The sequence below is a fragment of the Crocodylus siamensis genome, chromosome 1, assembly GCF_052110815.1.
Source record: "Crocodylus siamensis isolate JL-2025a chromosome 1, ASM5211081v1, whole genome shotgun sequence".
Classification (NCBI taxonomy): domain Eukaryota; kingdom Metazoa; phylum Chordata; order Crocodylia; family Crocodylidae; genus Crocodylus; species Crocodylus siamensis.
This window is the reverse complement of record NC_143395.1, coordinates 389,100,160-389,127,743: the sequence shown is the minus strand read 5'-3', so window position 1 is coordinate 389,127,743 and position 27,584 is coordinate 389,100,160. Positions and strand designations below refer to the sequence as shown.

The following is a 27,584-nucleotide window of genomic DNA, read 5'->3' as shown; positions in this document are numbered from 1 at the left end:
AGAGCAGTTTAACATTGCTGTAATTAAAACCTGTTTCAAATCTCACACACTAATTTAAATCTGTCCCCTCTGTCAGACATGCTGAATTGTTTCACACTTGTCTAAGGTTCATAACATAGTTTTTTTCCAGCAGGCATATTATTTTCATATTGTCTCAGTACTTTGACTCTTAACAAAATTAAATTAAGCCTACATAAATCGTTGGCATTGTGACATCTTAACACATTGGTAATAGGATTAAGGAATTAGCAGAATATGTAGTGCTGCATGTAGTACAGTGTCTATGGATGCAGTAACTGGAACTGGCTGTTGATTTTTTGGACAAAACATTTCGGTGGGACAGTGCCAAGTTGTTGCAGCTGAAACTGGTCCCAGGAAAGTGTGTTGTTTTAACAAATTTTATTGTTTCAAAAACAATGAATAAGAGATGTTGTCAGTATTTTTTAAGTTAAAGTTCTCTATGTCAGAACAACTTTTGACTTCTAAATTAACATATAGTAAAAATAATGTTGAAATCAAAATCGTCTGAGATCTCTCTTCAGTCTTTTTGGCTCTCAAAAAATTGGGTTTCAAGACTTTTATGCTGATTTGGGACAGGAAAATTTTTTGGAATCTCCTGTACAGGCTTTTCAGAAAAATAGCTTTTCAAGTTTGTTAGAGAAGTATTGGTTAGCTTCATGTCTTCTAAGTGAAACTCAGTACTTGTTTAATTTCTCTACTGGACAGAGAAAATAAACAAGCTGTTTCATCTCAGGAGCCTGGAGAGCTATTGCCAAAGATGCATTCAGAAAATCCTTCACATCAAATGGGAAGATGTTACTAGCATTGAGTTAGTGATCCTTAAGCATCAACTTTGCTGGATGGAGCATTGTGTGCGGATTCCTGATTCCTGACTCCCAAAACAAGTGCTGTACTTCCAGTTTAGTAATAGCCTGAGATCTTGCAGTGGCCGGAGGAAGCACTATGAGGACCCATTGAAGGCATACCTGAAGAAAACAGATGCCAGCACTGAGAGCTGGGAGGAGCTGCCTGTCTATAGGTTTCAGTGGTGCTGTAGCTTCAACCAAGTGGCAGCCTGTTTTGAGGTAAAGCACCTTGCCCTCGAAGCAGAGAAGAGAGGGCGGAGGAAAGAAAAGGAGTGGAATTACAGCCTGAAGCCTACTCTCCCCTGTGGAAAGACCTGCAACTTGTGTGGAGAGGTGACTGGCTCAAGGATTGGACTCTTAAGTCATCTCGAGACCCATCAGTGAGCTGTGGTAGAGATCATCTTTGTATTGAGGGATTGCTAACAATGACAGCAGTGATAGGGAAAATTATAAATATGCCTTGCAAAAAAACTGTGTCCAGATACTTCAAAAGAGAGATTTTAATGAAGGTGCTGCCACATGTTATCTAAAACTTATATTTCCATACCAAGCAATTCCTGCAGAATTAAAAACCATGCTAACAATAGCAGAGTTGTGCTGTAGCTGGTGTATGTATGTTTAGATGCTTAATAAATAGACAGTCTAATGCTTTTTTTTTTGTATAGTGCTTTGTGCATAATCCCTCAAGTGAATACAGTATTGTATGTGATATACCAGTGGCTGTTCTTTTATTCCCACCATACTCTGGGGTTCCAACATGACTTACCAAAAGTCACAGTGACAGCAAGTACACCTCCATTGTTTGTTTCCTTCCGGTCAGTTAGTGGTTCTGCTTCATGCTCGTATTGGGGCAGATGCTTGGGAAAAGATTCAGTGCACCAGAACTGGTCTGTCTCCACTTAGAATGATACATATTATTCCTGTTTCCTTAGATATTAAGGTTTGTGCGCCCCAGGGTCTCCTTGTTTTGGTTAGCAAGACAAGTATATGAATTGTTTTGATGCCTCTTGGTAAAGGCTGTCGAATTTCAGTCTCAATGTGCTTGAAGAAAACGTGTTGCTACCAACTTTCTCTGATACGGGATCAGATGATAGAGTTTGAGAAATGATCACACCAGTTTGGGGATTAAAAATGTATAACACTTCAATTCGCTCTCTTTTTAGCTATATTTCAGAAACAAATAATATACATGGAGGAACAAATTAGTGCATGTCAGGATGCTAAATTGCCAGGCTCTAAATTTTATACTAGGTTATTTGGGCAAGTGGAACATTTAAATGACAGAGCTGTTACCAAATGAAGGAGAGAAATTGTGATGATCTCTTTGGAGTAAAAAAATATGTTGTATTTAATTTTTCTCCTCATATATTTCTTAAAGCTTTAATTTAGAAGGGCTTTCATTCATTTAGAAGAGGTTTTTCTTTGCAAGGGAAGTCCTGTACTACACCTCAACTTTATGAACCAGGAAGAAGCATGAGGTTGTGTATCAAGTCTGAACAGAGTGGTGTTCTTTATATTGCGTTTCAATCAGCAAAGATTATTCTGTCATAATTTCTAGGCCAGTCTTCCAGAATTCAGATGTTAGTAGTTTGGAACAGCTAAATGCTTTTCGGCGCCCTTTGGGGGACTGTTAGAGCTTTCTTCAAGCTTCTCTGCCCCTGTCTCTTGACCCTTAAACCACCTTAGGAATAAGAAATTCAGTACTTACCTTTTTAACATATCCTGCAAAAGGAGGGTGTTTCTTTTGGGGAGTGGATGCTTTCTCTAGAAATAAGCTGGTACCACCCAAGCTAACGTAAGTTTGGCATCTCAGCAGCTGTCTTATAGGCCAGGTACCAGAAGAATTGTTACTTTCCTGGTAGAAACCGGAAGTATACAGACAGTCTGGCTTTTTTCCACTGGAGTTCCTGGTGTGAGAAGTGGACAGAGGACTTGGCTCATTTTGCCTGAGAATGGGAGGACTGAAGCATCCTGTGCTTTCCCCAGACTGGGATCACTGCAGTCTTTGCAAGGTACAAGGAGGAGGGGATACAGACTGGCTGGCTGTAATGCTCCCTGTTCTGGAATTGCTTCAGTGCAGTACAGTACAGTGCAAATCTTCCACTGCTAAAAATGGAATGCACATAGCTATAGTTGACAGTTTTTTGCTTATTTTATTCTCAAGCCAGATTCAAATTGGCAAACTAGATATCCAGAGCTTTGTGTTTCAATAACTATTTTGTTAAGAAGTGACAGAAAATAAGTTTAGAAATGTGTTATGATTAATGAAATTCAAGTTAATAGAAAATAAGGCTGTTTTTTAGAAAAGCCTGAACAATATAGTTGGCAGCAGGGGATCAAACTAACTATGTGGTCTGGATTGGATCTAGATCACTGGGCTTTTGCAGGCCAGATCCAGCTTGAGGCATGCAGCAGTGGTGGCTCCAGTCCAGCTCCAGCTACATGCTCTGTGTCACAACAGCAGCTTCAGCACATGGGACAAGCAGAAGTGGCAGCTGGGCCAGTGGAGGGGGAGGTAGGGCTGTGGTAGTACAGATGAGTGAAGCTGCCAGAGGGTGACAGGGCCCCTCACTTATCTTCCTGCTGCTGCTTGCCATGTCCAACAGGGCCTAAGGGTCCCAGATTCTGTACCAAGCTACATCCCATAGCCATGCTTCCAGTTTTGGGTGGCCTGGTGGAAGGCCACCAGCCTGAATAGAGTGGCTCCCTGGGCTGGCTCTGGTCTGTAGGTTGTATGTCTGATACTGCTGACTTAGAGAGAAGCAGTCATCTAGTTTATTCAAGCTAATCCTCCTACTGCTTGGAAGCACTTATTTTAGTAAGACAAGTACAGTATGACATTAAGTATGGACTTGTTAAATAAAAATACAATCTTTCTGAAACAATAATGTAGCTCTATGCTACAACCTAATGCTCTACAATTTTCCCTTCAGAAGTGAGTATTACTGAAAATAAAATATTCAAGAACAATTTCAGTTGGGGAAAATAAGGCCAAAACAATGTGAGGAAGACTCGGCATCAAGCTAGATAGAATAGAGGAGGCCGTTTTGATGGATGGCATTTGTTAGGTATGAGTTCTGTAGAACCCCCCCCCCCCCAGCCACTCCTTGCTCAAGCAGGTGTCCTCCTCCCCTCTCCCACAGCAGGGACCCCAGCAGCACAAACCCCATCTGGCATCTGACCACACCACCCCCATGCTTGCTAATGCTGAAAGGTGTGTGTGTGTGTTTCCAGTTCTACTGGAACTGAGGCAGACAGAACAATGTCTGCCAAGGGCTTTCTGGAATTAATCAGCAGGTCAGTTGGTAATGTCTGTCAACCAGCAGCCTTCCCTCCTTTCTTCCTGAACTAGAAGCCAGTGGCTTGTAAATGCCTGTACCTTGGGATAAGAAGAACTTGAACTAATGAGAGAGAAGCTTTTGTTTTCTTGATGGTCTGATAAACTTTGTGTTCTGTTAAGCTCCTTGCTGGCTTGGTTCAAAGCTGTCAAAGTGCAGGTATCTCAGACCCTGAAACCATTATATGAAATGAAGTTTCACTATGCAGCAGTTTTTGCTGGGGATTGCTTCTACACATCGATTACTGAGCCTGGTTAGAGTACAGCTTCCCTGGCCCGCAATCTACCCGTTTTCAACAGGGGACAGAGAGAGGTCTGAGAAATGATCTTTGAGGTTTAGGCAAATATGAAGCACTAGCTAGCAGGATAATACAGGTGCATGCAGTCCACACAAGCTGCTCCTCCCCACACCCCTTTGCCTCCCAAGGCTAGCTGGGGCTGGGGTCTAGCAACACTCCCTGCTGCTTGAGTGACATGCAGGGGAAAAGCCTGTCAACCCGTCTCCCCCTCCTCCAGCCACACCCTGGCTGGGGACCGTGCAGCCCTAATCATAGCATCCTGCTGGGGCCTGGCTGTACCCCCCACAGGTCAGCACTGTGGAAGAGAAGGGTGTATCCACTTGCAAATTGGTTTAATCTATGCAGGTTAGACTAACTTGCAAAGATTGAATCAGTTCAGGCTTGGGCTTTTTGAATGTCTGTCTCTACTCTAAGTGGCCCTTCAGCCACAATAACTGTCCATCCCTGCAGTAAGCTCTGGCTGCCACCACCACCGCCATCTCTTGTTACTGGGCCAGCTATGGCATTGGTGAAGCTTCTCGCCACCAAAGCTGCTGAGCTGCATGGGCCGGATTCGATGACTGCAGGCTGTAGGTTGACCACCTCTGATTTAAAAGGTAGTTGGTTGTATACTGTGAAAGCATTTATCATTGGCTTTTTATAAGCTGCTCTGGGTGGACAGCAACATTCAGAACTGGTGGTATGTAGGACCCTGGTGGGTGAGCTTATCTTTGGCAGGAATCCATTGGCTGTGCTTACAGCATTATAATAACCCTTTCCTCAACTACAGTCGTTCAGAAAGGAAAGCATGTTAGGAGTTCTCAGAGCTTTGGTTGCTGGCATCAGGCATCATCAGTTCTCTGCCTGTGGCCTGCATATTTTTTATTTTTTTGTCAATAACTTCTCTGTGAAAAAGTCCAGGAGAATATGGTAAATCTGAAAGAGATGAACGATTGAGTCAACGCTTGTTTCAGGCCTTTGGAAATATAAATTATTTGGTCTGTTATATTCCAATGTAAACATTTTACAGCCTCTATTGGCAATCACACCGATAGATGGGTATAGGTTTGGAATAATCTAGAAGAGCTTTGCTATTTGCTTTGTCTATAACCTGTTTAGCCTGAGTACTTAATTGTCTTGGGCTTTTTGACAACCTGCATATAGAATGCTTAAGTTTTGTATAGGTTTACTGATATCTAAAACTGAATGTTTCTGAAGAGTTTAGGTTATAAGAGAGAAATTGAGCTGTTGTTCTGCATAATTGGATACATACGTTTCTACTCTGCTTTTTAGGGCTTGTCTAGACTAAGGAAGGAGATTGGGGTTAGATGAATCTGATGTGGATGGCAAAACCTTTCATTCCCTCACATTGGGCGGTTAAAATTTGCTGTTAACAATTTTCCTCTAACTAGAGAAGTCACACATGAGACTAAAATGATGGGAGCTATTTTTCATAATATGCTTATATTCTGGGACTGATTAACTTCTTTTGTTTTTTGGGGGGTTTTTTGTTTCAGATAAATGCAAATGAAATTGAGAGATTTTCAGATTTTCCATTGTCAAAGAAAACTCTGAAAGGTAAGTAAACACTAATGCATTTTAATAATAATAAAAAAAATCCTACTTTTGTACGGTCTTATTCGTTGGCAATTAAGGAGTTTTTATTTTTAAATATCCATGCTCTACATTAAACTTTGCTACCTATAGTATTTTACTAATAGAAAATGCTGCACTACGCGGGAAAGAAAGAATTAATTTTTTCCTAAATACTAGGTTTACAGGAATCACAGTATCGTATGGTAACTGAGATACAGAGGCAGACCATAGGCTTGGCTTTACAAGGGAGAGATGTACTTGGTGCTGCAAAGACAGGATCGGGCAAAACTTTGGCTTTTATTATTCCGGTAAGTAATTTAGACATTCTTTGCATACTTTGTCCTAAATAAAGCAACATTAAATAGCACACACAAGCTAATAGGATGTAAAAGAAGGCATTTAATTTGATGCTTATTTTAATTCATATAATGTTATGACAGATTTAAGAATTGCGTCTAAAGCTTGCAAGATGGTGTAATCTGGAGAAACAGTCTTAAATCAGCTTTAGATAAAAGCTCCAAAAAGCCCTGCTCAAGCACCTGATTTATATAGGTGTTGGATGAGCCAGGTCCAACTAACATGATGCCTCTTCTGGGCATGGGCTGAACTGTGTGGGGGTGCATGGAGCTTAAAGTAAAGCGCCTTTTTTTTTTTTTCTATAAGCAGTCTTTTTAATATCAGCTGAATGAGACTGTTAAGAATGCGTTGCTGCATATATTGCATAAATGGACCTGCATGAAGGCAGTGGTACACTTAACTGAATGTTCTTTGATTAGCATGAGTATTGCCTGGTAGGTGACAAACTGGTAATATTACAGGTGATTTTATTTTATTTTATTTTAATTGCTCTTGTTAATAGTACCCATGAATCTTAAACAGTAGAAAATCCACTATAGTGCCATTCTGCATCTGGATCATGTACCTAGATAAACTATACAGTCTTGATTTGATGGTGATTAGTTGCATACTGAAATTAATCTACAAGTTATTTCTCCACTTCTGTTTACTTTCTCAGGCTTTTTGCTTTATAATGTATAAGTAACATCATTTATAAAGCATCATAGCTGAATGGTATTCCTTACTACTGTAATGTGCACATTGTTACATTAAAACAAAAATTGGATTAACATGATTTACATTTTTTGATATGGTAGTCTTTCATATGTTATGTATTACACAGAAGATTTATAAGTATTCACAAAGATTATGATAATGTTCTAGGCTTTGGAAAACTTATATCGTCAACAGTGGACTGCAACAGATGGATTGGGAGTTCTGATAATATCTCCTACCAGAGAACTAGCCTACCAGACCTTTGAAGTTCTGCGGAAGGTGGGGAAGAATCATGACTTTTCGGCGGGCCTTATCATTGGTGGAAAGGTTTGTTCTCTTTTAAACCTGATGTTTTGGGTATGTGAAGTGTAAGTGATCAAATAAGCTTTAGAAAGATGTGTTTTTTAGGGAGCGAGCAGTTCCATGTGACCCACTCATTCTCTTTTTTGTGTGTTCTGTGTTGCTTGAAGATTTGATATTGTGCCTATCTTCCATTTAAGAGAAGTGGATAAGCAGGACTCCTTGCCAAGACTTTTGAGACTTCATGTTAATTAAATTAAGGCTATTCTGGAACACGTTTTGCTTGAGCCAACTATGTAGAGTCTTTGGGGTGTGGGAAAAATAATGAAAATAGGCTAATCCTTGAGGCTTATTGCTAGTAACTGTTTATTTAAGGTGGCTTAAGCACCCTTATTATTGGGCAGCTTTGGGGTATAATCAGACCTAAACTGGTTTAATAACCAACTTTCAGGATCTGAAACAAGAGTCCAACAGAATTCATCATATAAATATACTTATTTGCACTCCGGGACGGCTTCTACAGCATATGGATGAAACTTCATATTTCTACGCATCTAATCTCCAGATGTTAAGTAAGTAAAAAATTATGAAAGTTATCAACAGTTGTTTCTTGATAGACTTTAAGAATGTGGATTGTTCTGTTGATTGAGAGGTTGTTATAGTTAGAGAATACAGGTGAAATGCGAGTGATGTTCTATGTACAATTTAAAAAAAAAAAAAAAGGGTATTCCTGCACCCCAGGTAGCTAGCGAGCACAGATCCTCTAGCACTGGTACTTGACTTCCAATGGTAAACACTCATGATAGAGCTAATAAGGAATCCAAAGCAATTCTGGCACCTCTTGGTAACTTTTTAGATATTCCTTGGCCAGCATTGGCCTCAGACTCATTCTGGTAGTTTTCAGAGGTTTTATATGCTTCCTTGACCTGTCTCAATAAAATGTGTGCCCCTTCTTCCTCTCCCTTTCAGGTGTATAACTCTTGCTCATTTGATGTTATAAGATAAGTAATAGAGACTATCTAGTCCATGACCTCATTGTTTGAGTATATACTTTGAATCAGTTTCATCATGATTCAGTTTATCTTCTCTGATTCTTTTGTTAGCTTTTTGTTAATTTTTTCTTACTGTAGCGTTTACCTGAATACTAATTTAGTTACTTAAGTCAATAAAATGTTTGCCTGCTTCTAAGTTCTATGAATCTGTAGTCCTGGATCAAGGAACTTAAAAATAATGAAACTTTGAAAGGAGAGTTTAACTGTTACATAGCAGAATCTTTGAAGTATGAGAGATCAAGCTCATTGTAATAAATACAATGTGTTGAGTAGATGGACTATACTTAGCACTGACTTGCTCCTGCGTATAGTTATGGCAGATTCAGAGGCAAGGGAGAATTGGTTGCCCTGATAACTCAAACAGTTTCTTCATCCTTATGGCCAGCTTCCATTATCTATTTCCTTACCTGTCAAGGAGCAATCCCCATAGTCTATTAGTACATCAGTTGATTGATTGAAAACTAGATCTGCATATGGAGTTGAGAGTTGCAGTTTATAGAATAAGAGGGTACACAAGGATTTTTCTGTAACAAAGATATCAGTGAAGTACACAAAAGAACCAAAGATAATTTGGTACAGGATGCAGTAATTCCTGGTTTAAATCTCTCCTTGGTTATCGTAGGTGTTGTTTAACAAGTATAGAAACTTTTGATGCTAGACTCTCAAAATCCTAGTCTCTGAAACCTGTTTCTCTCTTCAGTTCTTGATGAAGCTGATAGAATCTTGGACATGGGTTTTGCTGATACTATGAATGCAATCATAGAAAATCTTCCAAAGAAACGTCAGACGTTGCTTTTTTCTGCGACACAAACCAAGTCAGTGAAGGATCTTGCACGGCTCAGTTTGAAAGATCCAGAATATGTTTGGGTTCATGAGAAAGCAAAGTTCAGGTAGGTGGTTGCCACTGCCATTGTATTGGGTGACGGTTGGAGATGGTAGTTGTTCCTGTCTTGACTTCTTCCTAAGTCTTCAGCTTTCTTCAGTGGGGAGTACTGAGAAGTCAGGTTACTTGACGCTCCTATTCGGAGCCTCTCCCCTGCATTTAAGCACTGGTTCTTACACTTTATATTTTGAAAGCAAGGGTTTGAGAGATGATAATGTAATATAAGTCCTTGTCCATTTATAATTTTCACAGGAGTTTTTATCATAATCTTACTTTGTCTGTATAATTAAATACTGAAGGGTCAACATTGTTTTCAGTAACACTCATATTTTTAAGTTTAGAAGGTGTGTGGGGGCAGAGGAAATCCAAGTAAAAGAAAAGCATTAAATACATACAATAAAAATTTGTAATTTTTGTAGTCTATTCTTTCTGTGGGTTTTAAGTCACTTTAAAAACACAAAGGATACTCCCCCTTTGGAGCGGGCAGATATTTTTATGCTTTTGATTTTTAGATGACGGAGAACAAAGCCCACTGAAGCTACGATTTGCTGAAGATGTCACAAAAAGCCATTGAAGTTGGTGGCCAGAATTTGATTTGAGCCACTGCTCTCACCATTTGACACCCAGCTTCTAAATCTGTTCAACATCTTTAGCAGCGACTTGGACGAGGGGGTGAAAAGCACCTTGTTCAAATTCGCAGATGACACTAAGATGTGGGGAGAAGTGGGCATGGTAGAAGGGAGGAACAGGCTGCAATTGGATCTGGACAGGTTACAGGGGTGGATGGATGAGAATAAGATGGGATTCAATACTGATGAGTACAGGGTACTGCACTAGGGAGAAAGAACCAGCAGCATACTTACAGGCTGGGGAACTCCCTTCTTGTTAGCACAGAGGCAGAAAAGGATCTTGGAGTCATTATAGACTCCAAGATGAACATGAGCCGCCGATGTGGGGATGCAGTCAGGAAGGCCAACCGCACCTTGTCATGAATCCACAGATGCATCTCAAGCAGGTCCAAGGAGGTCATCCTCCCCCTCTATGCAGCACTGGTCAGGCCGCAGCTGGAGTACTGCATCCAGGTCTGGGCGCCACACTTTGAGAGGGATGTGGACAACATGGAGAGGGTCCAGAGGAGGGCCACTCACATGATCGGGGGGCAGCAGGGCAGGCCCTACGAGCAGAGGCTATGAGACCTGAACCTGTTCAGCCTCCACAAAAGGCTGAGAGGGGGTCTGGTGGCTGTCTATAAACTGGCCGAGGGAGACCAGCAGGCAATGGGAGAGTCCCTATTCCCCCCCAGCACTACTGGGAGTAACGAGGAATAATGGCCTCAAGTTGACGGAGAGTAGATTCAGGCTAGATATGATGTGGTGCTACTTCACTGTTGGGGCAGCTAGGATCTGGATCCAACTTCCAAGGGAAGTGGTGCTTGCTCCTACACTGCAGGTCTTTAAAAGGAGGCTAGATGGTCACCTAGCTGGGGTCATTTGACCACAGCATTCTTTCCTGCCCGTGGCAGGGGGTTGGACTTGATGATCTGCTCAGGTCCCTTCCAAACCTACCAACTATGAAGTCTGTGATATTGCAAATACTTTTGATGTCATTGCCTAAATAAATAGGGTCCTGAGCAAGTATGTAACGCTAGAAATACAGTTTTATTGTTAACATACTTCTTTTTTAGTGAGAGATAATATAGAAATTCAAATATAACATAGAGATCTAGGTTGGAGGGCTCATAGAGCTTCTCTCTTGGCATTTTCATTGAGAAGAATCTCTTTCTCTCAAGATGTTACTGTAATAAAGAGAGTTTCTGAAATAGTTGAGGCATTGCTATTAGATTACAAGTTGAAGCAACAAAAGAAAATAGGTAAATAGGGTTTAGGGTTTTTTTTTCCCTGCTTCATAATTATTGCCTTGGTATGTAATTTGTCATCAGCTTATGAAAAAAAAATCCAGTAAAACAGTTAAAGAGTGCTGGCTACTGCAGCATAACCTGGAATGAAAAAGTTGGAGCAGTTTCTTGTCATTTCATCCTCTTAATTAAGGGATTTTAAATCTGGTTCATCAATCTGGGTTTAAGGTGAGAGAATCATTCGGAGAAGCATTTGAAAGTATGTTGAAAGCAACATTTGTAGAACCTTCTCTTCTTCTTTTTTTTTTTTTACACACTTTGAAAGAAACGTAGGATGTATTTTAAAGATTTATAGAGAGACTTTGCATGTTCAAGTTCAGTCAGTAAAATGCATACTCTTTTTCCCAATTGTGCTTCTAGAATTTGATAGTAGTTTAAGTATGAATGATATTTTAATGGAACATTTTCAATCAAAGCAGTCTGAATAGACATAGACAGGATTTGGCTTACTACTCCTGACTGGGTCTGAAAAGAAAAACAGGGTTTGTTTGGTGATTATTTTATCAGTTTGGTAATGACAAACATCTTTTTCTTTCCATATTTCCCAGAGCATCATAGGTATAACAGCTTGGCAACACTGCAACCTGGATCTAAAAAAATTATGTTAAAAGTTTCATACTGATATTTAACAAGAAAATTGTATGAGCTTTTCTGCTGTGCTTCCAAGGCTTTCTCTTGAATGTGGGGAAGAAATGAGCCTAATAAACTGGAAGCAGCATAAGTGAAATGCTGTTTGACAAACAGGGAGACGGTTCTAACAGTTCTATGGGTGTCCCATCCAGGGCTCTTTTATTTATTTACTTTCTTGTTATGAACGATGTTTGTGTAACATGACTTTTGTTTTTAGTACCCCAGGGACTTTGGACCAGAATTATGTTGTTTGTTTGCTGCCACAAAAGATAAACATGTTGTACTCCTTCCTGAGAAGTCACTTAAATAAGAAGAGCATTGTGTTTTTTGCAAGTTGTAAAGAGGTATGACTCTTGCATTTCTCTTGAAACAAATGCACTTTCTGGATATATTGAAGTACAGTGGAGTGAAACTGAGGGTTTCTAGTTGTGCTAAATGGCATAATAACTGTGTCAAGCTGGCACATGTATGTCTTAACAAAAATAGGGTTAACAGTTCTTCAGTTAAGACCCGGTTATAGTATTAGTTGCTTGGACGTTTTGTATCTTGTTAGCATAGTGGTCATCAACCGGGGGTACTTGGCCAGGGGTTTTGTCTTTTGAAGTTTTAAATATTGCAGACATCCGTTTCAGTTCTCCCATTTCTTGTGCAAACACATCTGAGTATCCCATTGCAGAATAAAGAGGAATTTTATTTTCCACTATCGGATGAGAGAATCTATCCACTTCGGATAACCTCTCATTATAAAAAGAATATTTTCTTTCTTGAGGCTTTCTGGGGAGAATCTCTTGCAGTATTTTGGTATACCTCTATAAATGGGCAACCAGTGCCTTGGTACAAAATGACTATGGGATGAAATATTGTAACGAGGTGGACCATATGATTGTGAATCTATCTTGATTATGATCACAGGAGTCTGTACAAGTGTACTGAAGTGCCTTTGACTTCTGATTTCCTTGCCCAAAACATTCTCTGTTACTAATCCCCAATTCTCACAAAAAGGATAAAGGTCCTTCCTGCTACACATTGTTTCCTGTCTTTTTGTACAATTAATTTTCTATCTCTATGTTTGGAGATGGAGGAGGGTGACCTTTCTCACAGTGTGCAGTTTCTGGGATGGAGGAAAGTTATTTAGCTTTTAGTGCTAAGAATTTCATAGATTTCATAGACATCAGGGCTGGAAGGGACCTCGGGAGATCGAGTCCAGCCTGCTGCCCAAAGGGCAGGAAGTCAGCTGGGGTCATAGGATCCCAGCAAGATAAGCATCCAATTTGCTCTTGAAGGTGTTCAGTGTAGGTGCTTGAACCACCTCCGCTGGCAGACTGTTCCAGACCTTGGGGGCTCGGACAGTAAAGAAATTCTTCCTTATGTCCAGCCTGAAATGGTCTTGCAGGAGTTTGTGACCGTTCGACCTAGTCATCCCCTGGGGCGCTCTGGTGAACAGACGTTCCCCCAGATCCTGGTGGTCACCCCTGATAAACTTATAGGTGGCCATCAGATCACCCCTGAGCCTACGCTTTTCCAGGCATAGTAATGTTATTACTGATTAGATAACAATGACCGTTATAGTGAAATAGCAAACTCACTTCTCTTTAACATGTTCACCAACAGGTACAGTATTTGTTCAGAGTGTTCTGTAGGCTGCGTCCTGGTGTTCCTATACTGGCTCTCCATGGCAAACAGCAACAGATGAAAAGAATGGAAGTCTACAATGACTTCGTTCGCAAGAAATCAGCAGTTCTTTTTGCTACGGATATTGCAGCTCGTGGGCTAGGTACATAAGCTAAGCATCCTCTTTGAGTATTAACGAGATAAAAAACTAGAATGGGAATGGTGATGCTCACTGCTGGACAGAGAGATTTCTAAGTCTTTAAATAATGTTGGTCCTGCATCCTGCGGGTTAGCCCAAAGAGGTGGCAAAATGAGTAATGTGTTAGTGACTGGTGAAAGGAAGTCTGATTTATTTATTTATTTATTTATTTATTTAATTTATTTTTATTTTGTTTTAATTTATTTTATTTTTTTCCTTTGTAATATCTGGTTATGGATTATTAAAAAATGGAATTGGGAATATGTCACTGGGTTATGGGTGTTGAAGGGCTTTTTTGTGTTACATACAACAAAAGCAGGTCAAATAATAGCTGTCAAAAACAGAGATTCTTCCTGGTGAATTATTTTTCTCTGAGTCTTGTTTTCCATGGCTACTAGCTGTTAGTGTTTTTAAAAAATATTTTAGAGTGGAGCTTTTCCATGTTCATTTAATGCTTACATGTCATTAGGTCTGCCCCAGGAGTGTTTCCAGGAATCCACCTGTGCTTCTGCTGTATTAAAAATTGAGCTATTGCAACAACAGCTTTCCATGGCTTAAACCAGTATTGGGCAATATACGGCCCGTGGGCCCCCTGAAAAAATGTAGAAAATTAATATTTCTCTGCCCTTGGTTCCTGTCATTTTTGTATGACCCAGTAGGACCCAGGGGAAGCCTTGCGGACTCCCACAACAAGGGGGCCTGCCCAGCTGCACCCTGCCCCCAGCTGGGGCTTCTGGGCTGGGAGCACATGGCTGCCCTGGCACGGGAAGCTCAGGGAAGTAGGGGGGGACCCTGAGCAGGGAAGGAGCACGGGGGGGACCCCACCCTGCCCATGACCGGTGCCCTGCGCTGCAGCTGCTTGCAGCCTGTGTGGGGCTAGCTGTGCCTGCTCTGGACAGCCCCATGTGGGCCTCGAGCACCTGCAGCGTGGGGCACCAGGTGTGGGATGGGGGAGGGGCTGCTCCCACCCCCTGTGCTCAGCTTTTCCCTGGGCTCCTTCCCTGTGCGGAGAAAAGTGACCCCTCACCCGGCCCCATGGCTGGCACTCTGTGCTGCAGGCTGACTGCGAGTGGCTGCAGCGTGGGGCACCGGGCATGGGGCGGGGAGGGGCTGCTTCCTCCCTCTCCCTGCCCTCCATGGGCTGTGAGCGCTGGCCATGGGGCAAGTGAGGGGCCACTTTTTTCCCCATGCTCAGCACCAGCTTCCCTGCTGGCGAGCAGGGGGTCGGGGCTGAGTGCTGCCCCCCACCTGTACCACGGGGCTGGGGGGCACTGGGAGTGGATGGGCGGGGAGCCAGCAGGAGTACGGAGCCAGTGCTGGTGGGGCCCAGGGCAGGGTGGCAGGAGTGCGGGGTCCCAGCTGGCAGGGGCTCTATGGAGCCGGGCCAGCTCCCCCTCCCTGCTGGTGCAGGTTGGCTCCACAGACCCCTGCTGTCCTGTGCCTCGCTCTGGGCCCCACTGGTGCTGGCCCTGGGACATTGGTCCCAAGATGGTGACTAGGGGGCGGGGCATCTATCAAGGAGCGGGGCGGGGCACCTGTCAAGGAGCGGGGCTACCCATGCGGCCTTCAACAGCCTGCCAAAACTGGGCAAGCGGCCCTCCGCCCAAAATAATTGCCCGCCGCTGGCCTAAACTGTGGGCTCTTGCCAACAGACTAGGAGAAGAAAACACAATAAAATGGAAGGAAGAATACAGGCTAGATTTTGCTACCTCCTGTTTTCTTGGATCTTGCTGCTAAGGAACTTATTAAGATATAGCATTTTAGGAACAGGGTTGTGGGCATAATTGGTCCATATATGGTTGCTAGAGTTAAAAGCCTTGACAGTTGCCTCTCTTAAATATAAACAGCCTAAAATGGAATTTCAGGGCTTATTTGCAGCCTTCTGCTTACTCTTGTTGGGACAGTGATGTTTTAATACTTGGATAGATATAGTAGTAGTATCTGACCATTGCTAACTTCAAGCCCAGTTGTGAAGAAAACAGAAATTCTAGGTGAAAAGTGGGTCAACTCCTTTTTTAATTATGTAATGTCAGGGCATTTTATTATCGGAGAGACACAAAGCATCTGTCTATCCTTGTCAAGTGTGAAATTATGTTCCATTCAGTGCACTGTTATTATTTAGGAAATGAAGACACCATTAATTTCAGCTTGCTTTGACAAAGAGGATAGTTGTTTATGATATGTTGATGCATGCAATTAGTTTTATTTTTAATTCAGACATAGTTCAGACGGTGTCTGTAAATTGAGCCAAGTGATAGTTCTTACAGGGAATAACGTTGCAGAATAAAACCCTGCTGTTGTATAGGAAGATTTGAGTCCATTGTGTTTTAATCTGGAGTATTTTTTTGCTTTTGTCGAGATTTTCCTGCAGTGAATTGGGTCATTCAATTTGATTGTCCAGAGGATGCAAATACATATATCCACAGAGTGGGAAGAACTGCGAGGTATGTATTTAATTTTGATTTAAGCTTGCCAAAAATAGGTGACTGTTGAGATGGATAGGCTGTTTGAGGGTCATTGAAGTAGAGGTCAAAAGGAACTAAAGGCTTTTTTGATGGCTAATGTGAAGTTATTTGCTGCAGTGAATTCTTTAGTATACATACAATCATTGTAACTGTTAGAACAAATATAGTGCTAGCAATTGTAATGGGGAGGAATGAATAGTTAGGAGAGAGAACTAGAGGAGTAGAAGCCCATTTATAATGCTCTGTAGATTAATAAGACCTTCAGTGGTCAAAGTTGGTATTAAAGTCTCTTCAAAAGTATTGAAACATTAATACCTCAGGTGTGTTACTTGGAGAGACAATGCCAATGAGGTGATTTACTGGATGGCTTGTTAAAAGCCTTTAAGGGTGGCCAGAGTCTGGAATGGGCTTCCAAGATAGGTGGTGCTATTGCCTAACTTGGAGGTCTTCAAGAGGAGGCTTGACAATCACCTGGCTGGAGTCGTCTGACCTCCGTCCTCTTTGCTACCAGGGGTAGGGGGTTGGACACGATGATCCATTGGGTCCCTTCCAACTCTATAATCTATGAATCTATGAATTTTCTACCTGCTTATTAGCATAATAATGTTCTTAGGGATAGCAGTGATTTTTAGCTTCATTGTCTTGACCTAGTTTTAAATGGAGATAGACCTCTAAATGCTACTGTTTTATGGGAGTATAGCACTTACGTACCTTTTAACAATTTGGACCTTGCTTCCCTGAAAAAAATTGTTATAAGAAGCACGAATGAAAACTCAATAGATAAAAACTTCAGCGAATACTGCAGTCTCTTTCAGGTGGGAGTTCGCTGTCTTTTTTTCGAACTAAATCTAAGTTAAATGTCATGGCATAGCAGTCTATCTTTGGGCAGCTGGTAAATTTCAATTTTTACGAATACGTTATTAAGGCTGTCTGGATCTGGCAATGTTAAACTTTGCTCGTATTCCCACTGTAATGTTACCGTTTTTAGTATGCTGGCAATTAGTTGTTTGCTGCTTATTCTAGAAAACTGGGTTTATTTTTTTTTTTTAATGCTAGAAAATTGGTAATGGGTTTCCAATTTGCTTTCAAAGCCATGTGTATCCTCTTAAAACTATTAAATAATACTTACATTTACATATGACCCTGTCAGTGATTTATAAATATAGTTAGTGAATATAAATTTGAGGTTTGTGCTTTACAGTCTTAACTGCATGTGTATGGAATTTCCATGTGGAATGCAGTTAATTTTCATTGAGTCTCATCAGTTGAATAAAATAGCTGTAACTCCATTCTTCCTGCTATAGAGTTACAGTCCTGAAATTGGGATATATTGCTGTCAAGGAAAACAAATGAATAAATTCAGCACCTTTTAATGGCAATTTCCAACAGATCTCCTGAAGATTTATTTTTTCCAGTTTATCACTAAGTTAAGTGATCTGCCTAGGGCCACCAGAGCTTTTGTGCTGACTTGTGATGGTATAATGTAGATGCTTTGGGAAATGTTTTAAAAGAATGTTAAAGAGCAAAATAGCTTTATAATCTTAAATAATTAAACTGCTGTTAAAAAGGAAAAGGAAAGCGGTATGCAGTTCAAATGTATTGGAAAGCTAGCCATATGGTATGGTAAGTGTCTTCAGAGAGCTTGTTAAGAGAGGATCTGACGGAGGAAAAGTAGAGCGTGGCTAAATACTGGGCCTGTTCCATTGTGAAAGAGCTGTTCCTTCAGCTGTGCAGTCTTTACCAGACTCTCCTTTGGATTTTTCTTCACATTAATTTTTCAGTAACCAGACCTTTGCTGAAATTTTAAGGGTATCCATCTTCAGATATTTGAACTGGCACGGTTGTGATTGATAATGAAAGCAGATTCTCTTTGCAGGAAAGGTTTCAGAGGTGTTTGATCTGTGTGTGGGATCAATAAAATGTTGCCCTGCACTGGGTTTAGCTGTGGGGAAATGTAGGGTATTTTCTTGGCTCCTGGAAAAGGGAAAAAAATTGTTTACAGAGTCTAAGGGCAAGCTGGAGAAATGCATGTTGGGGATGAACTAGGGCAACTGAAGATACAGTTGAGGATGTGGTTCATAATTTTAAATACATGTTCTGTACTAAATACATATGGTAGCAGTATACGGATAATTTCTAGAATACTTATTTCCAGCTAACTTCAAATCATGGATAGGCAACTGTAGTTGCATTCAGTAGCTGGTTCTAGTATGTGTGAAACTTACATTTTCTCTAGAAGCTTAATAAAAATTAACTGAACTGAAGTTTAATAGTCATCATTAATGAGGTTAGAGATAATTAGAAAGCTTCATGGGCCATGAGAGTGCATAATTGCATGGAATGAAAGCTAAATTAAATATCTTGGCTAATTAGGAGTCTGTAGTTAGCTGTAATTAAAAGTGGGCTGTAGGATACTATTTACTTTTTAAATCAAATAATTATGTTATAGAAAACTAAACATGAGTATCAAGAAGAAAAATCTTTCTGTGTATGGTAAGACGTAAAGAGTCCACTGCTGAATAATTCTGAGATGGTTTCCTACTTCTGGTCTGTAGCTTTTCAAAGCTTATCTGAAGAGCAAGTCATTGCAAGTATGTTCCATTGTTGGATGAGTGTGGTGCTCAAAACATTGTGACCCTACCTGTGGCATGTGGTAGATTGATGAATGGATGCCATGGAAAAAATAGCATTCATCTTTTGCAAACAGCAAAACCTGGGAGGTATCCAGGAATCCTTTTACTTTATAGTGTCTTTTTAAAACAAATTCTGATTAACTTGAAAGCTATGTTAGTCTTGCAGTGAGTGGGGAGCAGTGGACATTGTTTTTCTAACTGCATTTTTTTATATATGCTTCTAATGTCTGGGTATTTCAGTAACAGTGACTTAAATTAATGACAAATACTGTTACCATATTGTTTAGGACAGAAGTCTGGAAAAAAAAATTAAGTTTTTAGAGATTAAGGTCCCAATGATTCCTATGGGTTTTAGTTCAAACATTCAAAGTAAATATAAAACATTGGTGAGCTACTTGGTGAAATCAAACCCTCTGGCTGCTGACTTCTTTTGATGTGTGCCATGCTATGGTCAGTGGAGTATATATTTGTTTCAAAACTGCTTTTATCACACTTGTGAAACAAAATACAGTGCCACTAGGGGACAGTAGAAGCTAACTTTCATTTCTGGAGTATTAATGCTTGGATTTTTCTTAAACTTTTAAAATGTCATTTGCAAGTTGTGTGCCATGAAGAGAATGAATGACGAAGTGCCAGAAATCCACCATAAGATTACTTAATTTATAGGTAAAATAGTTAAGGGAAAGCCATTTAACAGGACCCCTGGTTTCTTTTTCTAACGTGTTTCACTCCAGTGCATGGATATTCTGTGTGTTGGATGTGCCAGCATCTTCTGTGCACACCAGCACAATCTAAATAAGTAATTTCTTTCTTTCCCAATCCTCTTTTTCCTCCCCAAACAGCTCACAAAACCTCTTACTCCAGCAGTTCTCTGTATCAGGAGCTATTTACTCTTTGTATTAGCACTGAAATGGAAGACAGAGTTGGACTAAACCTGTTCCAGAGAGTTAATGAAAATTTCTGAGGTAATGGTAGAGCCTTGTCTGTTCCACGTACACAGAAAATACAAACTACAGGGCCTGCTCCAAAGTCCATCGCAGTTTCTGTGGGTTTTTGTTGGCGTCAGTGAGTTTTGAATTGGGCCTAGAGTATGGTCCAGTATTGATATTAGTCAGAGGTAGAAGTGGAAGAAGCCAACATATATCCTTCATACTATATGTGTGTGTGTGCACACTGATGTATGCATGCAAGCATGGGTGCACACTTGCTCTATATATAGCCTGCTCTGGTTCTATTTACTCGCGTATTCTGAAAATGCATTGTGTAATAAATCACTCAAGGGCTGTTGGTTCAAGCCAGGGACTTTTATTAGTAGATGTTTTGGATGGGGAATCCAGGAAAAAGATGACAAAGTTGAGATGGAAATACAGAAGTGCCCGAGCGAGGGACTAACAATTGAGGGATGGGGGAGAGGAGGGGAACACGACTAGGTTACATACCATACAATGTTAGCCAACTAAGCCCGGGGGTGGGGGGATGTGGGAGGGGGAGGGAAGGGGTCGCGACGCTGAGAGGGAAAGGAGATAGATACACACGTACCCGTTACAGTGGTCTGTGATGTTGAAGGAAGTGGCTCGGAGTGAGCATCTCAGTCCATAGAGTCCGATCGTGGGGGTCCTCTTCGGGTGGGGCGGGGTCGTCCGTGGTGGCGAAGTCCTCTCAACGCGAAGCGAAGCGGGGGGGGGGCGGGGCGGGGCGGTTCAGGCGGCGGTGTCCTCCGGGTCCGGTCCGGCGGCAGCTGGTCTGGAGGGGTCGATGTACTGGCGGTGGCCCGTGATGTGCTCCACGTAGATGTTGCGGGACCAGCGGATGGTGTCGGACACCATGAGGCAGCGCATCAGCTTGGTGTAGCGACGGGAAACGTGGCAGGCGCGGAGGACGCTCTCGTTGCTGGGGTCCCAGGCTCCGAGCGTCCCCACGATGAGCGCGTCCACCGTCACGTCGTAGCCGCGGCTCCTCAGGGTGTCGGCCAGCGGGGCGTACTTCTCCCGCTTGGTGAAGGCTTGGCACCGGTTCTTGAAGGGGATGGTGACGTCCACCATCATGATCTTCTTGGCCTCATCCATGACGACGATGTCGGGGTGCAGCTGGCTCTCGCAGCCCGGGACGGTGCGGTTCACGGAGATCTCCCCCCACCCCCGGCCGGGATGGCCTGCACCAGGCGGTCCTGGACAGCGTTGTGGCCTACACTGAGCTGTCATCCTGCATTGCCTGTCAGACATGGCTTCATGATGCCTATTGGTTGAATACCACAATTAAAAAGGGCAGAATAACTCAATAGTCCTTTTGTGGTCATGTGAATGGTGAAAAATACATTGCATCAGTCCCCTGAATTGAGAGAATTCCAAGTAGTGGGGTAATGGATCCATTTGGAGAATTCTTCCGTGGAATCTCCTTAAAAAAAAGAAAAAGAAAATGAATACTCATAATAAAAATGACTAAGCCTATCATATTTTGAGACATTTTGGCTAAATAAATAGATTAAAATAGAAGGGTTTAGCTATCTTAACAAATTGATTTAATTTTTGGAAAGCTAACTTCCTGTTTTCAGTCAAAAGGTGGGATATATTTATTGGGTCACACCTTCAGAGTCAAGGTGGCAGCTCCTTCCTTTATTAACTATTATCTTTAAGACCTGGTGAAGCATTTCTATTGGCTCCTCTTTAAAGATAACATAATATTTAGACCACCTTTTTATATTACATTTGTGGTCTTCACATCATTATCCTAACTCAAGTAAAATTAAAAATAGCTGCCAGTGGAGGTCACAAGAAATCCTTGACACTGCATATTTAACTCCCAATTCATATTATTAAAACATCTATGAATCTCTAAAATTAAACATAGTAACCTAGCTACAATTCTGACATCGTCCCACTAAGCTGTAGTCCGATTAATTTGCAGTATAATATCCATTATAATATTTTTCTAATGATGTAGTATGAATGTTTGAACACCCTAAAACTCAGCTGTGGTTATTACTAGGGTGACCATGAGGAAAATGGAGATCCAGGATGCTTCCCACCCCCCCCCCCATTCAGAAGTGCTGCTGCAGGCAATGGCAGAGGCAATGGGCGCAGGGCAGTGGGGAAGCGGAGCTGCCTTGTGTGCATGACCCTCCATGCCCCTGCCAGACTGTGCCCCACACCTCAGTGATTCTGGGATGCTCACTTTAATTTGTGCCGACTGCCTGGGACTGGCTTTCAAAATCTGGGACTGTCCCGGACAAGCCGGGACATATGATTATTCTAGTTATTACCTAGGGCCTTTTAAAGTAAACTTACTTTGTTACTGGACTAATAAGGTTGGTAAACTTTGCATGGTCTTGCACATTAAGTCTCCTGTCTGTCCTATGTCTGGGAAACGGGGAGGACTTCCAGTTTGACTGAATGAAGAGGGTTGTGATGTAAATTCTAGAGCAGGGGTTGGCAATGTTTTTGGCTGGAGTGCCAAAGCCACCCCAGCCTTAACCCACACCTCGACTTGGTATGCCAGGCACAGATGGTGTGGGAGCTGCAAGAGGCCTGACTCTCATTGCTGGCAGTGAGCACACATGGGGATGGTGGGGGAGAGGCCAGGGTTGTGCTTCCTTGGCCCCTTTCTGACTGTTTGTGTTCATGCAGCTGCTGCTGCCATGGAACTTGTGCTGGAGCTCTGGACCGCAGTGCAGCTGTTTGTAGCTGGCCTGCTATCTGCTGCAGCTGCCCAGAGCAATGAACAGCAGGGAAGGGGCTGGGGCAGTGCAATCCTGGTCCCTTCCGCTGTCCACCTGGAGGTACGTGTGCACTTGCCGCCACCACAGAGCCTGTCTGGGGCTCACAGCTTCTTGACTGCTTGTCATGGCTGTTCCAGGTTCTGGCAGCTGCTGCCTGCCATGGAGCCTGGGCTGCTTGCACCAGAGCTTGCGGCCTCTCTGCCGCCTGCTGCAAGCTGCCTGGGTTCTGTGGTTGGCAGCAGGTGCCCAGAGCCTGGGCTGGCAGTGGTGGGCTAAGTGAAATGTCCTCATTTGCCATGCTTTGGCACATGCCAGGGGTTGCTGACCCCTAGTCTAGAGGCATAAATTAGAACCCAGTTTGGATAACCCTCATAGTGTTGGATGTAGCTATAGATGGGCATTTTTGCCAAGATAAAACGATGCAGTGTGGTGTTCAAAAAAATAAAATAACAATGTATGTCAAACCCCACTACCAATCTCTAACTTGGCAGTAGCATATGCAAGTGAAGTTTTTTAACTACTCGTACAAGAAATAAAAAAAATGTGAATCAGTAATAATGATGCAGACCTTGGGACTTGACTAAAGCTAGAGCAAAATACTCTTGTCCCATTCCTTGTTGTACTTTAAAATACAAAGTGCAGGATTTTACCTTACCTTGGAAAGATGATTCCTCTCAACTGGCTGAATAACATTTTTTCCTTAACTAGTGCAGGCAGTTGTAATGTAGCTTTAAGAAGCATCTTTGTAGTTCTGTTGTTATTGACTAGTTTCCCCAATATCAGTGAAACATAACTTTCATTGGGCTGCTCTGAGGGCTCAGGAGGAACTGTCGATGATGTAGCTGAGTTCTTAGCTGAATGTGCTGAAAGGCTCCCTGGCATCATTGCTTTAATGAAAATAAAATCTGATTAAAAAATGGGAATAGTTGCTAGAGGAAATGGGAAAAAATCCTATCGTACTGCCTGGCACTTATATATTTCGTCTGCGCACTGACCTGTCACTTCTTAGGCCTCAGATCATGGTATCAACTGCAAGAAGTCTTGCTCCTGGGTCAGAAAATAATCATCTTTGCTTAGAATCTTGGATGTCACCAATCTAGTTACATTGTGACCGAACACCCAAAAGATAGCATAATTGGAAGTGAAATTTTGTCTAAACTGCCTGATATAATGAAGCTAAAGATGTTACCTTGTTTTAAAAATATAGGTAAAATTGAAAGCTTATATAATCAGATTAAATATATAGCAAAAATAAAATAAACCTGTGACATTGTGCTTGGAGAGGCCTTAGGGATAAATCTGGATTTTACTTTCACTCTACGGCAGGGTAGTTTTTGGGTAAACAGATTTATTCATGTAACTATCAAATCTGAAGTATGCCTTTTCAAAATAAAAGTGCATCTGGATGTTTTGGATATATTTTTGTACATATTCTCTGGTGCTCTTATTACATAAAAAAAGGTGCAGCACCATAATAAAAAAATGTATTCACTAAAGTGAAACGATTTTTTTACACATCTTTCTTTGGACACTGCAGTTTTCTCATGAAATTGAAAAGATAAGTGTCAGGGGGAGGTGATCCTGATGGTGCTGGCCAGGGGTTGCTCATGGCTGACACGGGTCAAGATACAGCATAGAGGAGGACACTGTCCCTTACAAAAGGTATAGAGTATATAGGGGTTTGTAGGTCCCAACCAGCACCTTGATTTGAGCCCAGAAGGCCACTGGGAGCCAGTGTAGCTGCTGTGGGACTAGAATTGTGCACGCCTGCTAACCCTCCTTTGTCAGGAGTAAAATATTAAATCACTGCACACTCAATAAGCCACACCTGTCTTATGTACTGAGGGGAGCAGGGGTCCTGTGGAAAAATAGCAAGGGCATGGAGATATGGCATGTTTATTCTGGGTTTTACTCTGTGGGAAACTGCTGTAAGAAGGGCATTTGTCTTAATTAGTTGTTCTTACAGTGGCTTGTTGCTAGGTGGTAGGGAGTTGTTCTGCTTGGAGCATAGAGCTGCATATGGGTGGGATTGGCAATGGGAGCTGGCACCCTGCTTAGGGGGTGTCACAGGTTCACTTGCAAGTTGCAGATCACTGGAATACAGTGACCTATTGAAGTTAGTATGCGTTTGGGGATGACCCTTGCCTGAAAGGGAAGAACTTTGCAATACCATGAAGACATGTGACACTTGCTACACTGTTGAACATGTCTGCCTACATTTTAATGGTGCTGAGTAAGGATTAAGTTAAACTTGCAACACTAGACTAGACTAGACTATCTTTCTCTGGAATAACTTTATTTCAGACTTCTTCAAAAGTAACTTTATATTGGATAGGATTTCCTCTGAACTAAGTTGTGTGCATTGTGTGTCTGCTGTACTTTTGTTCCAGAGTAAATTTTAGTCTACATTTCATATGATTCTTGAAGTCTATCATAGTAAAGGAGAACAATTAAGGCTGGGCCGGCAGCCTTCATTGTGATACTTCCCAACTTGAGTGCTTGATCTTGTAACATCAGTGTTCTTTTAACGTATATATATTTTTCTGTGTTTGTAGTACCTACATGATATGATTTCTAGAACATGTATTTATGCAATAAATGTAACAAACTTCTGTGGTAGAATTCCACGGGATCCCTGGTTTTGATGGATATACCCTAGTCCATAGAAATTCAGATTAAGACCACAAGGGGTTTTGCCCTGTTGGGGTATGTGTTGTGTACACAAGTTTTTATTTGCTTGTGGTCTTTCTTGGAGAGCCAAATATGTTTCAGCCAAACTTCTTTGTCTCCATCACATTAGCACTGTTGACTCTTAAGGTGGGGAGGCTGGTAAGATTAGGTAACCATTATGTATCTATTCTAAGCCCTCCAATGTTCTGGACTCGTATTACTTGTAGAAATAGATATAATTTAACTTACTTCAGACTCTTACTCTGAGATAAAGAGAAATCATATCACCAACACTTAGCTATAAATAATAAGCTAGATGGAAAATAAAATTATTAAGTCTCAATTTAAGTTTCAGTATTGGACTGGGATTAAATTATCAAATTAATACTGAAGATAATTGGTCCTTATACAAATTCTAAGGTAGGTGTTCATTTGATTATAAATCCCAGCTAAATAACTTTTCTCAGGTCAGTCAGATCTATAATTTGAATCTTGTTAAGTCGCTTAATACTTGAAACCAAAGTATTTAATGTCTGAACCTCAACCTCAGAGCCAATTATAATTTTCCTTTTAGACTTGAGTCCTAATATGTTGGCAAACTATTTCCTCCCCCCTCACAATCTGTCACAGAGATATTATCATAGAAACTTTAACAAAAATGCCCTTTACAAATTTAATAACTTAGTTACCCAAAATTGCAGATGCCAGCCTCTGTTCCCTCTCCACTGTCAAACAGAGAACACAGTAGGTCTTTGTGAAAATGTTTAGCGCTGCTTGAAGCGAGGCAACTTTTCTTTCTGATTCCTTATTCCTGTGGGTTCTATGGACATTCACACACTTTCACGGAGTTACATTTTCACTCTGTAAAATTAAAAAAATAATAAAGCTGGGGCTTCTGTCAAAACAAGACAGAAGGTTCAAAACAAAGGTTTAAAAATAGGAAAAGGAGGAAAAATAGGGTACTGTAAAACTGTAAAATGATCGTAGTATTTTGGAGGAAGGGGGCAGAATCACAGACTTCAGCTTGTGCATTCTTCTCATAGAATTGGAGTTGAGCTGCAGGCAGGGATCCAGATAGTGCTGTTCTGTTGGCATTGAGCTTCTCTCTAGCTGGCTTCCCTTGCGTGCATGGTGAGAGTGGTCAAGGCGTAAGTAGCTTGCCTAATGTTATGACTTCCTTTCCACAGGGTGATCAGTTGTGGAGTTTCTGGGATATCCGTCTAATCTCAATGGTTGTTTGATGTGGAAGGTCCTATTTTTTTTAGCTGTATTCTTGCTGCTTAAGGTTTACAAATTTGAGGGCTGTGTTTTACAGTACCTCCTTCCTAAGGCCCTGGGCTTACCTTTTGAGGGATTTGCCTTGGTTCAGTAAAGTTTGAGTTATATCATTTTTAACAAGAGTCAGTTTGGAAATGTTTTTACTGCAAGTAATTGGTTTTCCAGATGTTTGATGTTTTCTATATTGTGGAAGGACTATGACCTTCAAGAATATAGGGTGAGGGGAAGAAGCATAAAACCACCTGAGAAATGAAATTTTTTCACTGCCTCTATTGGGTACTGTAAATGGGTGGTTGTCCAGTTCCATGGTTGAAATACATGCACAACTGCTTCTGAATGTGGCTAGAGTAAACCAGGTCACATCTAAGCTACAAGATGGAATTTTGTCTTTATTATGCTGCAGTTGCTCCATAGCTGTATTGTGGGAGTTAGAATGAAAGGGCACTGGATAGCTGGGGGAACTGGTAAGATTGCTAAGAAGTTCAGTTGAAAATTACTTTTTCCTTCACTATTCCTGCTTTTTATGTTGGTTAAGAAGAAATACCTTAATATTTGGGTAAAAGCTAACCCCTTTAGCTGATCTAGACAGCAGTTTGGCTTGGGTAAGGATGTATTGTGTAAAAGTAGCAGTTAAAGATTGAATGAAGAATGCAGTTCATTCTCTCCTGTAGAATAATGTTACTGGTAACCTGCAGAAAACTCTTTAAAAGTTGGGGTTGTGGGTTTTGTTTTGTTTATGTTTTGATGTATAAAGGTCTAAAGTTTTTCTTTGCTATTATTATTATTATTATTACTTTTAAGTTTTTATTTATTAACACAATTACATATAAAAACATACAAAATGAACAGCTTAATAAAGACATGTTTTGAGCTGTGACCTACAATCAACTATACCAGGGGTGTTAAAGGTCAGTCCTGGATCCAGCCTGCACAGCCTGGATCCAGCCCCTGGTGCTGCCTGTGGGTCTCAAAGTGACCCGCAAGCATCATACCAAATGAGCCAGATGGCTGTGTGCAGAGTATGCTCCAGCTCATGTCCCATCTCTGGGGCCTTGTAGTACACAGTGGCTACTCCACAAATCCAGGATACAAATGTATACAGC

General features: G+C 41.5%; 1 protein-coding gene across 1 annotated transcript in view; it reads left to right on the top strand.

The window, feature by feature from the left end:
* DDX10 (DEAD-box helicase 10) overlaps nucleotides 1-27,584 on the top strand; it is a 356,406-nt gene that overhangs the window by 7,431 nt on the left and 321,391 nt on the right. Inside the window, exons 2-9 of the mRNA XM_090029503.1 lie at nucleotides 5,999-6,059; nucleotides 6,255-6,385; nucleotides 7,299-7,457; nucleotides 7,882-8,002; nucleotides 9,183-9,372; nucleotides 12,128-12,254; nucleotides 13,522-13,684; nucleotides 16,080-16,164. Of these exons, the coding sequence (XP_089885629.1) occupies nucleotides 5,999-6,059; nucleotides 6,255-6,385; nucleotides 7,299-7,457; nucleotides 7,882-8,002; nucleotides 9,183-9,372; nucleotides 12,128-12,254; nucleotides 13,522-13,684; nucleotides 16,080-16,164 (1,037 nt within the window). The remainder of the gene's footprint in view (nucleotides 1-5,998; nucleotides 6,060-6,254; nucleotides 6,386-7,298; nucleotides 7,458-7,881; nucleotides 8,003-9,182; nucleotides 9,373-12,127; nucleotides 12,255-13,521; nucleotides 13,685-16,079; nucleotides 16,165-27,584) is intronic.